Raw genomic sequence first — 14,830 nt, 5'->3', positions numbered from 1 at the left:
GTAAGTCCTAAGTATGGTTGTTAATTGTAATAGAACTTGGTTTTATACATAAGTTGCTATTTGATGTGCTAAATTTAGTCAAATTCAGTGGCAGCCAAATTGTGCAAGTAAGGGGAAAAGCTAAGTGTTAATAGTTTAGTTGAACACAGCTTGTCAGCTAGTTTGTTTAAGGCAGTTACTGTGAGCAACAGTGCTCTTTATGAAGGTAATGATTGTAAAGTTGTAAACTTCTGTTTCATTCTGTAGTCGCTCATAGTATGGGAAAATGTCATGGTCCTTTGATTTCTACAGCTGCATTTCTGGTTTCACAATTAAATAGACCATAATAGAACTGTGAAGGCAGAATGGTTTGTACGGCACTGGGAATAGTAGCTGTTGTGGAAAGCAGGGTATTGAGGTAATACAGATGTGCGCATCATTTGTTCCTGTAAGCTAGAATTCCACAGGCAAAACAATCAACTCCTTGCAGTTTTTTTATGCTACATCATTTGGGTGAGCAAATCCTCTAAATCCAGGGGATTTTACATTACTTATGGAGCTTTGCAGTCTGTCTGAATAGTTTCTTTTAGACATTTCTGCCGGTTTTACTTTCTGATTAAAGAAGAAGGAACTGCTTAGGAATCCATATTAAAATAATATTTTTTTAACATACTAGTGAAAAAAGAACATGATCTCTTTTCTTTTGGGAAGTTCTGTTTAAGATCTAGTCACAAAACAATATATGCTTTTTTCTGGTGCCTGTTCTGAGATGTGATATTTACATAGAGCTGAAACTGAAATACCCTCTGTAAACCTAGTTTCCTTGCCAGTGAGATGCCAGTGCTTTGTTTTGCTGAGTTGTGGGCATACGTTTATTCTGATGCTGACAGAGAATTGTTCACATCTGTTATGTCAAGGGTGCTTACTGTTAACACTTTTGATGGTTAAATAATAGAAGTGTGCTCTTAAGACTGTTTTTTATTAAATATAATGCAATTATAAGTCCTCACTACGTTGGAGGTTGTCTAGCCCTTGGACTTGCTGTCAGTGGGAAGTTCTTGGTCTTGCTCCATTTGATATGGTGCTTTACCATATCAAACAGCAGTGCTTGCTTGCCTTTGATTTGTATAATCAAATGAGATGTGGTCTTGAGAGAAAGATCTAGCAAAAGGGAATACGGTGCTGTGTTAGTCTTCCATGTACAGCACGTGTGTTTGCACTTAGAGTAGGACAGCAGATAGGCAAGGTCTGCACAGGGGAACTAGCCACCTGGAAAGATTGACGACTATGTGCTTTAAGCAGCTGTGGGTATGTGGGCCATCTGCTCATTCAAAGTCAGTATCTTGAACCAGCTTCTCTTTTGGAAGCTGGCACCTGTAGTGTTGCTTTCAAGCAGCTGAGCAAAGCACACTGATTATTAGAAATTGTGCCGGATGAATTGGGAGAATGTCTTTTTATGTCAGCCTACATCTACTAATGTAATTAAAGTATAAGCAAGGGCAAAAGCTCAGGTAGTCTTCCATCATGGAAGTGGGATGACCATCCTGGTGTAATAGTCACCTCTTGTTCTGTCCCACTGCTCTTCTTTTGGTCCTCTGCATGTTTGTAGTGTCCTGTGGATGGGAACATAACTTTTCCAGTGATGAAGGGTGGTTAGCCAGTATAGTCGTACCATCTCATTGGCAGGTGAAAGCTGAATTATACCCATATCCTCTTGCTCTAGTCAACAGATTACTTACTACCCTACCAGCTGATAGGACAATTCTTGTTTTAAGCCCAAAAGGTGTTAAGGATCTAATCCAGCTTCTCGCTGTCTCCTGGTAATGCTTGCTGTTTGAAGCAGTGTGCCAGGATCTTGAGTTAGCTGTATATGCATACAGAATAGTTTTTACTGGACAATCCCATGCTACTGATGGGTTGGCCCTTAAACCTAGAAAGTCATGGTAGCATCAGCCATCATTGTTTCCTTTAGCTCTGCCTCCTGTTTCTCTGCCCATAGGAAAGGGGTAGTAATGTTCCATCTTGGATTTAGGAGATAATGAAGGAAGATTCCCTGTTGATGTTTGCCTTCACATTTATGGCCAAAATGCTTGGGTGGATTTTTACTCCTTTATGAAATGGTTGCCAGCTCAAGATGTGAATAGTTCCTCCTTTTTACAAGGGTAGTTGTCGTACAAAGATTCTTACACTTAAATCGGGATTGCTTCTCATATGAGTATCTGACAAAGCAAGAGAGCTTCTGTCCTTGGTCAACTTACATCAGTGTTCATTCTTTTGGACAGGTGATTCCTCAGTAGATGTATACGTCATGCATTCTGGGAGCAGCCTTGTACATATACAGGTAATTGTGAGCATAAGGAAGTCATATTTTAGGGGTTTGAATTTGATTGGGGAATTAATTAGCCCACTGATTTACTCTGTAATAGCAGATTGATTTTTCTGGTAGCAAATGTCATGCCTGTATATTTTTAAAGGTGCCCAGATATCTAATAGATCTCTTTGATGATGATGTGTAGTTCAGTGATGTTTTTTTCTTTAAGAGACATAAGAGTTGTTAACTTGAATAAAAATCCTGGGTTCATTTAAAAGATGTGAGAAAATGGCAGATATTAGCTAGCAAATTTGACAAGAAGATACACTAATACAGGAGCTACGCTAATAATGTTAGTACTTCTACAAGGATTATTGTGTCTTGTCTTCATGCAGGAAATACGGCAGTTGTCAGAAAAAGAAATGTCACCTGTGCATTTTGAGCCAGTACTACTATCTTCATCATCTACTAACTTTACAAAAGTTGCTTCTATTTCTTGTAAAGGTACAGTGTACTTATGATTAAACAGGATTTAATTATAAAAGGGTAGCTTTTCATCAGATAAGAGACCCTGGAAGATCTCAAAATCAACTTGCTTGGATTTTTTTGAGAAGGAGGATGAACTCTTTCTTCTAATTATTTCCACCATTTTGATGTATATATGCTTTCTCTTTTGCTGATCGAAGGCTCTAAGCTATACATATTACAAAAAAGGGAATAAAGCATTTGCTAAAATGTTGCTGATTTTTGGTAAGCATAATTAGTGAATATGCTTTTTCAACATCCTTTTATAATTAGTGGTTATTTTTCTGTTTCCAATATATTTTCTAAAAGGCTGTTGTGCTTGGGTGGTCATTTTCTATGACATTTCTTGGCAGGATCATTGAAGAGGCTTGCCTGGGACCAGGCGTGTTTGTGGAAGAGCAAAGATTAACAGTTAGGCACTCCTGACTCCAGCCTGTTTCCTATTCTGACCACTAGACTGCAGTGCATAGACTTTAAATGTTTATGAACCAGACTGCTTTCATAATAATGCTGGGACTTCTTTTTCCTAGAAAAGAGGGAAAATAAGAAGATAGGGCTATATTTTAAGTGATTGCTTTTTTCAAAACTATTTCATTTATTAAAAGGAGGCAGTGTGCACTGATAAGTAAGAATGCTGAGCCAGTGACACATGGCTAAAATTGGTTGGGTTGCTCTTCACAGCCTTTTTGTGTGTGTGTTTTTGAAAGGTGTGTAGCAGTCATAAATTCTTCTTAAAGCAAAGTGTGGAACCTCTGAAAATCAGGACATAAGCGATTAGATGCTTAGTTCACATGTGTTAGAATTGGACTAACAAATATTCCGCTTTGTAGCGTTCTTCCAAACCCTCATGTGGAAATTGTTCTGGCTGATGTTGTATTCTCCTGTTGTCTGTTCTTTGCCCAGCTGCATCCTGTGGCACTGAAAGTCCTTATGGTGACAAGAAGAGTAATCAATTGGAAGGCACTGCAACACTAAAAGCCTGTCTTTCCTGTCCTGTGATGGAAGGGTAGGTTGACAATGGATTTTTGTTTGTTTGTTAACATTCACGATATTGTCAGAAGAATACTGTACCCTACTTAAAGAGATGAGGTTAGCTTTTTCTGTCACTGAAGAAATCTAAGAAAAGTGACGAGGCTTCTTGCTATTGTTACTGTGTCGTTTGCCAAAACAGAGCTATGACATTTCAAGTGGTAGTTCTGTATTTTATCCAAGAATTTCAGGAGCCAATAAAGAGGTATGCCTTAGCAGCTCATATCATATAAATGTTGCTTAGAGTCTGTGATAAAATTTGTTATGGAGAACCAGGATAGTTACAGAAAAAACGTGGAGTCTTTTCTTCTTTCATAAATTTCATCCAAGCCACCATATTCCAAAGCAGTAGGTAGTGATATACTATATAGCACAGGAAGAGTGTAAACCTGCCTATCTCTTTTGCATCGCTCCTGTCAATTTTTACTTTGATATTGTATGTAAGCATTCCAAAGGAAATAATTCTGTTCTTTCTCCTTAAAACCTTAAAGGAGCATTGTTATGCAAGAATACTACAGTTAACATTCTTCTGCGGACCTCTTATGTGTGCTCAAGGACAGTTGCAGGTGTATTTATTTTTCTTCTGCATTGACTTACAGGTATTTTGATGTAGATCCTTCTGCAGCATTATTTCATATAGAACCACATCATAATACTTCAGGATTTTGGTCCATATGGTTTACAAACAATTTTGACTTCAGCATTGAACTGACAGAAGTCTTCATAGCCAGAGAAACAAAAAACGTTTTAGAGGTAAGCTTTTTTTCTGCTTCATATATTGTTTTGTCTTTGATTTAGGGATACAGTCCTTCAGTATATGAAATAGATCCTTTGAAGGACTCTGTATTCTCAGAGCTGGTTGAAATAAGTTAAAAATAAAGGTATTTGTATGGCCATAAATGTTAGGTTCTGAAGAGCTTACTCTCTCAACAGGCATTATTCACTGTCCAGCTTGTTTTTGCATTGTTTCATTAGCAACTGTTCTTTCGAGTTGCAGCTACAGATGCATCAAATTATATACCATTGCTCTGTTCTTGGAATTGTTGCATGTGTGTTTGTGCTCCATAGTATTCAGCATTTCTTCATAGTCTGTAATGGAAGTCTTTACTACATAGATGAGCTTTGAAGTTTAGAAGTCAAAGCCAATAATTTACTCGCGCAATTGCTTGATTCAAACCAGGCAAATCTGGTTTATGAATAAGCACATGATGTAGGCATCTAATTGGCTCTTTGTATATTTAGATAGGAGATTTACATATGTGCATGGTACGGATCAGTTATGGGCACATATGCGTATGTAATAACAGCAAAAACACAAAGGAAGAGAAAGTTTACATTCTTCAAGGTACCACTTGCACCAAAAATACTGTACCAGTTTTAATTCACTTGTCATTTAATTCTTTCTAGATTCTGAACTTTGCTGAACCTTTGACTCTGCCTCCAGGCTGCTGGAACGTATTTTCTTTGAAGCTCAGTGTGAAAGACACTGTAACAAATGTGCTCTCTAGTATTTGTTTGGCCACAAATGTGGGAATAATGTTTGAAATACCTCTGCAGATATATTCGACTGTCTCCAAGGTACCATATTCAGTTGTGTCGTATGATTATTATGCACTGCAAACCCAAACGCAGCAGCCTCTTTCTTAGGCCGGAAATCTGTCCCTTAGTCCCGAAAGAAAAACTTGGAACCATACCATTCTGTGAAACCATTTTGTAGCTGAGAAGTTAAGCCCCCCGAGTTGAACAGTGATGGAATTATAGTCCTCTAGACAACCTTAATTCTCTTGACTCATCTAAATTATGCACTGAGAAACTAGAATTTGTCTTGTTGTCTTACCATGTGGTCAGTTATAGTTCTTATTTTGTTTTTCCAGCAGGGAGATCTTCATTTTGAAGCGATTGCCCACTGTGATATTCAGTGTTACTTGGGAAAGTCTGATTCAGGTAGGCTTGTCTTGGCGATTTTTTGCATCTGCTAGTAGTTTCATTGTAGAAAATCCATTTTATGTAGCAGGACTTGTATTGAGAATACTGAGATTGAGAATGTGAGTACTTAATTTTATGTCTTTTAAAAATATCTGTTTTTCTGGGAGCATATAAATGGCTTTGAGTAACCTTCTCCGAGTACATTGTGCAGTATTTCAGACCTCTAATTCCATAGCACATGCTAAGCTATTGTTCTGTCTTGAAACATTATTTTGGACTTAATGTTTAAGAAGACTCTGCTGCAAGTTCTCACTGGTGGTGTACTGCTCCTTTCTTTCTTCATATGCATGTTCTCTGGAGATGTTGTGGTAGAATGATAAAGCTGCCAACTAGCTCGAAGTGTTAGGCAATGTGTCTAATCTGGGTCCAGATCCTGGGAAGTCTTTGAAACAGAAAACAAATGTTGACCAGTATCCTGCCTTTAGCCATAGTTAAATTTGAAGGCCTTCTCTTTACCTGTTTCTTACAGGAATAATGTCCTAGATTTCTGCAAAACACCATTTATCAGGCTCATTAAAATAGCATCCTTAATGCTGTATCATGTGAAATAGAAAGAAAGGGTCTCATTCTTTCTGGAACTGAGGAATCTGTCTCCAGATACTGTAATGCTGGGAGCTGTTCTAAGTACCTGGCTGGCATTTACCAAAATAGTGTTGGGTATTACATGGACATAGTACTTCCTGGAGAATGTTGAATCTGATGAAAACTGATTCTGAATAGTGTTTTTTTAATCTCTGCTCAGTAAAAAATTCCAGTAGTGGCAACATAGGTACCCATTAAAAGTAAATGGTACCATGGTACCTTTTAAAGAAATGCTAAATTGAATACTCTCCCAAACATGTTCTCAAGATGGTGCTTTCCTGCAGTGTATTTTGTATGAGGGTATGAAGAAGGCAGTAGTACTCAGTCAAATGTAAAAAGAATTGAGGTGACGAATGGTAACGTATGGCTTGAAGGATTACTGGTACATACGCACATTTAGGTACAGACCTTGGAAGCAAGTGTTTGCTTTTTGTTTGGTGTTTTGTTTTGTTTTTTAATCTTCAGAAAGAAATCTTTCTGATAAAAGTGAGTCCTTATTGTTTATCTTTCATTCATGTCTGATTATCTGAACATAATCAGATCTTTATGTACAGGTATTCTGCCTTCTAATGCAGGGTACTAGTATAGTATTTGTTAAATAAAAAAACTCTAATGCAAAAGCTTGAAAATACTGACCTAAAGAACTTGTAGCTGGATTATCCCAGTCATCATCAATCTCAATTGGTTACTTTAAACCCTAAGGATTGTAAAATAAAGTACATGCATTTTAAAAATAAGCCATTTTTTGTTTTCTTTTGAAAGAAGTTTGCTTTTCTAACTGTGTTCTGCTGTGTGAAAATGCTTGACTTTCTAAAAGGCATTAGTCTTTAGAGTGATGTAAAGCCTTGCAATTTTATCTTCAGAAAAATTTGGGAAAATTATCAGCACCTCAAAAAGAGAAGCTGAGATACAAACATCATTTCTGCCAAACTGTGGGATTTGTTTTGCTCCCTGCTGTGCTGTGCTGTGATAATTTTGTACCACTATGTAGAAAATAGCGTATGATCTTGGTGCTTTATTTGCATCAGCTGAGTTCTGTTTAAAGACCACTGATAACATAATGACTTTTCAATGGCATGCATTAGAAATAGCAACAGTAAAAAGGGCTCACTGGAGCGTACAAAGCCAGTGCTATACCCGTACTTCTGTTTGCATATAGAATTGTTGTGTTTTGCAGATACCTTAAGCAAAGAAGATATATACAGTAATACATATACACTCACATGTATATACCCTCACATGCACATATGCTTGCTTTGAAGGGAAAAAGCGGGTTGCTTGCTTTATTTTTGTGTCAGGACCCTTTGCAGATGCCAATTACTCGTGTTCAGAAGTAGATTGATGGAAGGAGCAAATGTTATCTCTGTAAAATATGAAAAATCTATTATCGTTTTAGCAAATCTGCTTTGGCAGAAGAGTCTCTCTCTTGACCGTTCTGCTTGGGATGTGGATTCTGAGCTTGCAAGTGAACTTTATGAAAGATGGCAAAAAATAAGACGTGGGGAAGCCTGCAGGTCTGTACAGAATCTGTTGAAGTTCTTAATTCAAGCCAGTACAGTTTTGTAAGAAAGAGTATTTCTGTTCTGAAGTATTCTTAATTAGAACAAACTTTTTTTGGCCTTCCTGCACTTGTTTGTTAATTTGAAGCACTGGGAGTTTCAGAGTACCCCGAACACCCTCAGCTTCCATTTCAAGGCACTGCAGCCATAAGTAAATGTTTCAGATGCCTGACTTTAGAATGTAAATAATGTTCTTACTATGACAACCATAGCTACCCAGTGTTAAAGCAGTCAAAGCATGTTTTACCAGATTGTTTATGGAGTTGCATGAGTCTTTCATCAGCAGGTCTCATAAGAGTCTTTTCAGGATCAGGGTCTTTAAATAGCTTTTTAAGGTTTTTTAGTCCCTGGCTTAATGGATACTGCATGTTAGGGATGTTGAGAAGGAAGCAGTCGTTGTGACTGAGCAACTCTTGTGGAGACATAGTGCACCAGCCCCTTTTTAGAATGGGGAGGTAGAGCTGTGAAAACCACAGTTGTGTTGCAGGTGTAAAAATGGAGACTGAAGGGATGCACATAAGTTACACTGACTCTCTACTAGTAGATTAGAGCTTTATGCACTTTATTTTGTGAAGAATACTTTCAAGGAAAGATTAGTTGGTGTAATTATAGGTTCTGGCAAATCATAATTTGTTTTCTTCTTCATTTGAAAGAAAAGAGAAAATAAAATTAACAAAGCTTTCTATTTTTTTCAATAAAGCAAGAGAAGTATTTTAGGATCATCTCGCTTTATTCACCAGAAGAAGCCTGAAGAGGAGTCCTTTGCCTTTTTCTTACCACGGATGACTACAGAGCCTGGCCTTACGCTCAACTTCAGTGCCACAGCAGTTAAAAGTAGTATGGTGAGGATGGTTGTTGCACTTTTTCTGAGCTGATGTATGTTTAGCTTGTTTAAGTAGCATTTTAATACTGCTTGCAGATCAGTGTTTGAAGTCTAATTTAAGACACCAGACTGGTATACCTATGGCTCTTTGAGAAGTTCTCTAGCTATGTAATTGTAATATTTAATGCAAGGAGAGGAGTAAAGCAGTGTAGGCAACTAACAATTGTTGATAGTTGTAAAAGCTTTCCTTGCATCATTGTGTAAGTTACACGCATATGGTAAAATAATTGAACAAGGGACTAGGGATAGGGTGTATTGTCATTAAGGATGCATGTGGTTACAGCATAGCTTTCCTCATACCACTGTCTTATGCAATGGAAGTGTGTAAAACATTTGCAAGAGATACAGTGCTTGAGAGATCCATAATGTGTCTTTCAGTCACACTGATGGTTGCCTCTTTCTTGTTTGTCAGATTTAGGTCACTACTAACCTACCCTGGGCCAGAACCAGTCATATGGAGATAGTTTTCATATGCATATATTGTGAATTACCTTAATACTCTGTTTGTGCCATTTAATTATCAGCCATTATAGTAATGTGTATAACCTGCTTGCACTCAGACTTCTGTAAGAAAGGGTAGCACCTCACTAACTTCACCATATTCTGTGGAAGAGCTCTCTTCACATCTGCCTGCATAAATCGAAATCTAAATGAAAGGGTTGTTTAGGGGCTGGGGAAGGTCTGTATATTTGCACATGTGGTTCTTCATGCACTCTTAGCTGTTTTGACGAATGATGACATTGTAGTGACATGTCCTGCTGTTCCATGCAGTTTTGTGCACGATTGATTATATTGCATTAAAACAGAAGCCAGGTTGAAGTCCTTTGAAAATGCAGGTCATATTACCAGTGCTGAATGATTTTACCTTCCAGTTCTCAAGTATGTAGTTTTTAACTGTTTCTTTTCCCCTCCAAACTGTTTAGGTAAAATATTTTGTACTAAGAAACCCTTCATCCTTCCCAGTTACGTTGCAGCTTCTGCCTCTTTCTTACTACCCTGATCCTCAAGCTTCATTGAGTCTACTGAACAAATGGTAATGAGTATAACTATCTCAGGAAACTGTTTTCCTTTTTAAAATACCTATTTCCCATGCCTTCTGATTGTTGCTTATGGTTTGTTTTAGTTTTTCAGTGTAGCTTAGGTGGGGACAGTGTTCTGACCCATTTTTGAAGATATAATAATGTTCAGAGCAGCTCACAGAGCACCATGACTTTGTAATGTACCTGGTCATTGATCAAACTGAGCATGTTTTCAGCAAGTTTATGTCTGCCAGCTGTGGACTATAATCTGTCATCTTAAAATCTGGGGCTTAGTGTAAGCCTGTTAAAACTACCCAGGTGAGGGGAGCAACTTGCAGTACCGGGGATGTGCATCTCCCTGCAAGGCTAGTTGGGAAGTATACAGAGTCTGTAGACTGATCAGTGAGGAGGAATGTATCTGAGCCTTCCTACCAGAAAAAGGTTTTCCTCTTCACTTTTTCTTAAGTAAAAACCCTGGTTGAAGAAGAGCCCTGTGTGTCACACTTAACTTTGAAAAACTGTTGGTAGACTATTTCCTTAGTTGGAGCCGGTGAGACTACTCATGTGCTAAAGTGTTGCTTACTGATTTGGGTTCCAAATCCCTGTATAATTGCTTCCTTAACCTCATTTCTTTACATGCGTACTAGTATGTGCATATATATGTGTGTGTATATATGCACATTAATAACTACATCTGTTTGCATACTAAGTACAATTTCCACATAGACTCTTTCTAGTGGTTTGAAATTACATTTTCTCTGTATTTGCACACTTGTTTCTGCAGATGTTCTAGGTTTACCAGAAATCATGTCCACTGACTGATTTGTTTAAAGCCAATGTCACAGAAAGTTGTGACAAGTGAATTATGAGTTCAGTGGCTGGAGGTCCATTAGTCCTCTATAATCAAAATTTTACCTATTGGTTTTCCTATGTCTGTTTTCAGTACCTTAATGTGAAATGCCTGCAGTCTGCAGTCAGGCAAATAACTGCTGTAAGTGAATTAAATTTACAAAGTATGTGAAAGAAAATAAGATTTTTGTCCCAAACAAATTACGAGCAGAAAGAAGGATATTTGAGTAAATTAATGAGATTTGAGAATGAATATTTCTTAACAGTTATGCAGGCAGAAAAAGCTTTGGGGCGCTTGTGTTTGTGTGGCTTAGACATTGTATTTGTTGGTGGTGATCTTTTGCTGAGAGATCTGAAACGCCCAGCCGTTTGTCTGTTTTCCAAATGTGTGGAATCCACATAAAACTGATTTGTAGTGTATTCTGTTAAAATGTAGACCCACATCTATTTCACATCTGCCAAAGTGCAATTGTAGAAGTATTCTTCCTTTTAGAATAAATGCCAGTATCTAAAAATAAGTCAATGTAGTTCTGACAGAGTAGGTTTGAAGTGCTTAATTTTTTGTTTTGGTTTATTTAGGTTCAGCATAAATGTGCAAGCTATTAATTTCACAACCACTGAATTCAGGCTCATGGATGAATGTTCTTACAGGGTAAGATGGCTAATTTTGATAGAAGTGTTCTGATACACTAGAAAAAGCTCTATCTGAGTTGTTCTCAAGTGCTATTTAAAGCAATTCAACAGTGTTTTCTTGGTTCTCTGTCAGGTTTGTATGTTTGCAATTACCTTTATTTTCCAGAGTTTGAGTCTGAGTGTGTGCATGCATGTGTGTACATGTTTAAGAGCCACAGTTTGCATTCTGTGTTGGGACTTACATTTAGCCACTCATTGTCCATGAAGTGTCAGGCTTTTGAGTTGGTTATGTCAGAAGCTGGTTGATAAGTTTTTCGGTAGAGGGAAATACTGTCCAATAGTTCAAGGAAGAAGAAAGCTGGATTTCTACTTCAGCTCAGTCTCATTGCGACTCCACCAGACTCAGGTTAGGATGTTATAGCTGCCTCTGTTTCCCGTTGCCTCATTTTTAGCATGAGTGTGATAACACTTCACTCTGTCACACCAGTGCTGAACTGTGGTTAAACCCTGAGGTGTTGTGTCATGGGTGACAGGAATAGAGAAGATGCTGTGTCAGGGATATTGGCATATTAGAATCATAGAATAGTTAGGGTTGGAAAGGACCTTAAGACCATCTAGTTCCAACCCCCCTGCCATGGGCAGAGACATCTCACACTAAACCATATCACCTAAGGCTTTGTCCAGCCTGGCCTTGAACACTGCCAGGGATGGACCATTCACAACTTCCCTGGGCAACCCATTCCAGTGCCTCACCACCCTAACAGGAAAGAATCTTTCTTATATCCAGTCTAAACTTCCCCTGTTTAAGTTTTAACCCATTACCCCTTGTCCTGTCACTACAGTCCCTAATGAAGAGTCCCTCCCCACCATCCCTATAGGCCCCCTTCAGATACTGGAAGGCTGCTATGAGGTCTCCATGCAGCCTTCTCTTCTTCAGGCTGAACAGTCCCAGCTTCCTGGCAACAATATTCTGGCAACCCAGAGTACTGTCCAGGGTCCCAGAGAGTTTCTTCTTTGACTTCTAGTTTTTATAAAAGCCTGGAATTGATATATTTTCCTTGCAGTTTGGGCATGCTGCAGTTGCCTCTTTAATGTCCTAGAGAGATACGTATTTCTGCACATGTGCTTTAGAACCTTAATGAAACGTTAGTACCTTATAAAAAGAAAAGACTGTGTTTGCTATACTAATCTAAACTGACCTTTCCTTTCTGGCAACAGTTGTAAGAGTTGTTGTAAAAGAGAGGGGACAACAGTTCATAAATCGCAGCCTGTAGCCACACGCTGAAAAAGAAGCTAGTTCCACTAGTACTTGTTTAGGACTGAGTTTCCACAGTCCCATACACCATGTGCTTGACGAAATGGAAAAATAGCAGTAGATCTTTACATCAATGTGTGTAATACCTGTTTTTCATTAGAGACTTGAAAAGTATAGTTAGGTAGGCATGCAGCACGTATGAGATGGGTCTTGACTTGTTTAACAAATCACTAGCTGTTACTATTTACATTTTTGAATTTGTCATTATTTCCTTAGTCACTTTATATACACGTGTAATGTATTGTTAGGCTCACATTTTGAGTGCATGAGTATCTTTGTTTGTAGGGGGTGACAGGGTGAAGTTTGCAAATGCCATATGTGGTTTGCTTTTATTAAATATTGACTGTTAAATGCAGGTTCTGAAACTTTTTTGTATGTTCATTTTTCATAAAATGGACTAAGAATAAAACAGTTTGGACTGGAAAAGATCAGAAGAACCATTAGTACAACAGCCATGAATTGAAAAACCACTGAGCAAGAGCCTGTTTTGTAACATTTAGTAATGTTTATGGTTGTTTTGACTGCTCTAACTGTCTGATCACCCCTTTCCTAAGATGAGACCCCAACCTCTGGAATAGAAAGTTTTAGAGTTGGTTTTTGGTTGTTTTTATTTTATTTTTTTTTATGGGGAAAAGAATAAACAACAGCATTGTGGAAAAAAAAAACCATTATTTCCAGACTCAGTGTACTTCTGGTAGTTCTGGTCTTCAATTAATATGGTAGGGAGTTCACTTTGGCTTGTTTCCAGTGACTTAAATGGTCAACATACTTGCCAACAGTCCCTTTCTCACTTAAATCAAGTTGCAAGTTTTACACTGAAGGTATAATGGTTGCCACATTTCCCTGTGCAATCAGTATAGTGTCAGTTCTCATTGTGTTGTGAAGTGTTTCAAGATTCCTTGAATATGAAAGACACTATATAATTTCTTTTCCATCTGAGCAAATAAAAACTGTTTTAAAAAATGAAGTAATACATTCCTCATAATAATAAATGCAGTAATATGAACTTTTGCTCAAATAAACAATCTTATCTGATGTTTTACGTTGTCAAGTTGAAAGACTTTTGTATAACAAGCTAATTAGTAGTTACTGCACCTTGCCAAAAATATCTTATGTAGTGCTAAGTAAAGTTGTAGTGCTTTCTTTATAGAGATCTTTAAACACACGTTTTCTGTGAATAAGAAGTGCGTTTTGGTTTAACAGAATGCATATCGGGAGGATCTCATCAACCAGAAATGCAGTTCCGAGCTGCTTTGGTTAAGTTTGCAGCCACTGGAAACTAGAAAAGTTGGCGTAATTTTTACACCAGTTGACTACAGAAAAGTAGCTTCCCTTATTTTAATCAGGTAAGCCAAGTTTCAGTTTTGAGAATCAAATAGCTCAATGTGGAAAGGAATTTATGAAATCTTGAAGTACAGACAAATGGTCAAAATTTGAAAGTCAGAATACCTCCAGTTTAATAAAAATTGCTTAAAGGGTCTTGTGCCTTATGCCTCAGTCATTAAGAAAGCACCTTTTTTTCCTTGGTATCTGACCAGTGGACTCTAAAATGCATATGAATGGACTGAGGTAATTTTGAATTAAGTGAGCAACACGTTGGGTGGCTTTGCTGTTTTCAGTTTAGCTTCATAGTGATAGGATTTGAGTATCCAGTGTGTCTGATGTGCAGCCAGTCATTGATTGTCTCTGAAGGAAAAGGCACTTTATGGAAAAAACAACCATTTTCACTAGGTTGAACTGTTGTTATCCAGTGGCAGTGGTCACAGAGCTTGTTCCTTCACTATGTGAAATTCACTGGTGACTGGTTCCAGGGTGGTCCGGTATGTATTTAGGGGAAACCTATCCTGGTGTGGCCAGTAGCTCTGTTACTGAAACACTATTGTCTTGGATTGGCATCTAGATAGCAAAGCAGTGATTTTGAAAACTTAATTTGTGTTCTAGTGGCTGATTGTTTGTTTTTTGTATTATGGCAGAAACAACTTGACTGTTCTGGATGTGGTCAATGTAGAAGGCTTTGGAGCCAAAGAATTGCTTAAAGTAGGGGGAAGACTACCTGGTACAGGAGGATCCCTTCGATTCAAGGTGCCAGAAGCTACACTAATGGACTGCAGACGACGTAAGAAAGAAGAAGTCTCTTGATTTTGTAGCTGGCTGTGTTAT

At 37.9% G+C, this 14,830-nt stretch overlaps 1 protein-coding gene across 7 annotated transcripts in view; it reads left to right on the top strand.

Annotated features, from left to right (window-relative positions):
* TMEM131L (transmembrane 131 like) overlaps positions 1–14,830 on the top strand; it is an 82,945-nt gene that overhangs the window by 48,774 nt on the left and 19,341 nt on the right. For 6 of the 7 annotated variants that reach the window (XR_009728584.1, XM_061374151.1, XM_061374145.1 and 3 more), the window contains 12 exons: positions 2,262–2,320; positions 2,686–2,794; positions 3,719–3,821; positions 4,444–4,597; positions 5,252–5,422; positions 5,719–5,788; positions 7,809–7,926; positions 8,672–8,813; positions 9,778–9,887; positions 11,302–11,374; positions 13,874–14,016; positions 14,644–14,786. Coding sequence is in view for 6 of the 7 variants with exons in the window: in XM_061374151.1 (XP_061230135.1) it covers positions 2,262–2,320; positions 2,686–2,794; positions 3,719–3,821; positions 4,444–4,597; positions 5,252–5,422; positions 5,719–5,788; positions 7,809–7,926; positions 8,672–8,813; positions 9,778–9,887; positions 11,302–11,374; positions 13,874–14,016; positions 14,644–14,786 (1,395 nt within the window). In the remaining variant the exon portion in view is untranslated. Of the gene's footprint in view, positions 1–6; positions 2,321–2,685; positions 2,795–3,718; positions 3,822–4,443; positions 4,598–5,251; positions 5,423–5,718; positions 5,789–7,808; positions 7,927–8,671; positions 8,814–9,777; positions 9,888–11,301; positions 11,375–13,873; positions 14,017–14,643; positions 14,787–14,830 lie in introns of those variants that run through there. The other variant, XM_061374174.1, reaches the window with a different exon arrangement.

This window comes from Neopsephotus bourkii, unplaced genomic scaffold, assembly GCF_033783945.1.
Source record: "Neopsephotus bourkii isolate Nb327-2 ecotype Australia unplaced genomic scaffold, CSIRO-AGI_Nbou_v1 NB_168, whole genome shotgun sequence".
In the NCBI taxonomy this organism is placed as follows: domain Eukaryota; kingdom Metazoa; phylum Chordata; class Aves; order Psittaciformes; family Psittacidae; genus Neopsephotus; species Neopsephotus bourkii.
The sequence above is the reverse complement of the archived record's forward strand: the minus strand, read 5'-3'. Positions and strand labels throughout refer to the sequence as shown.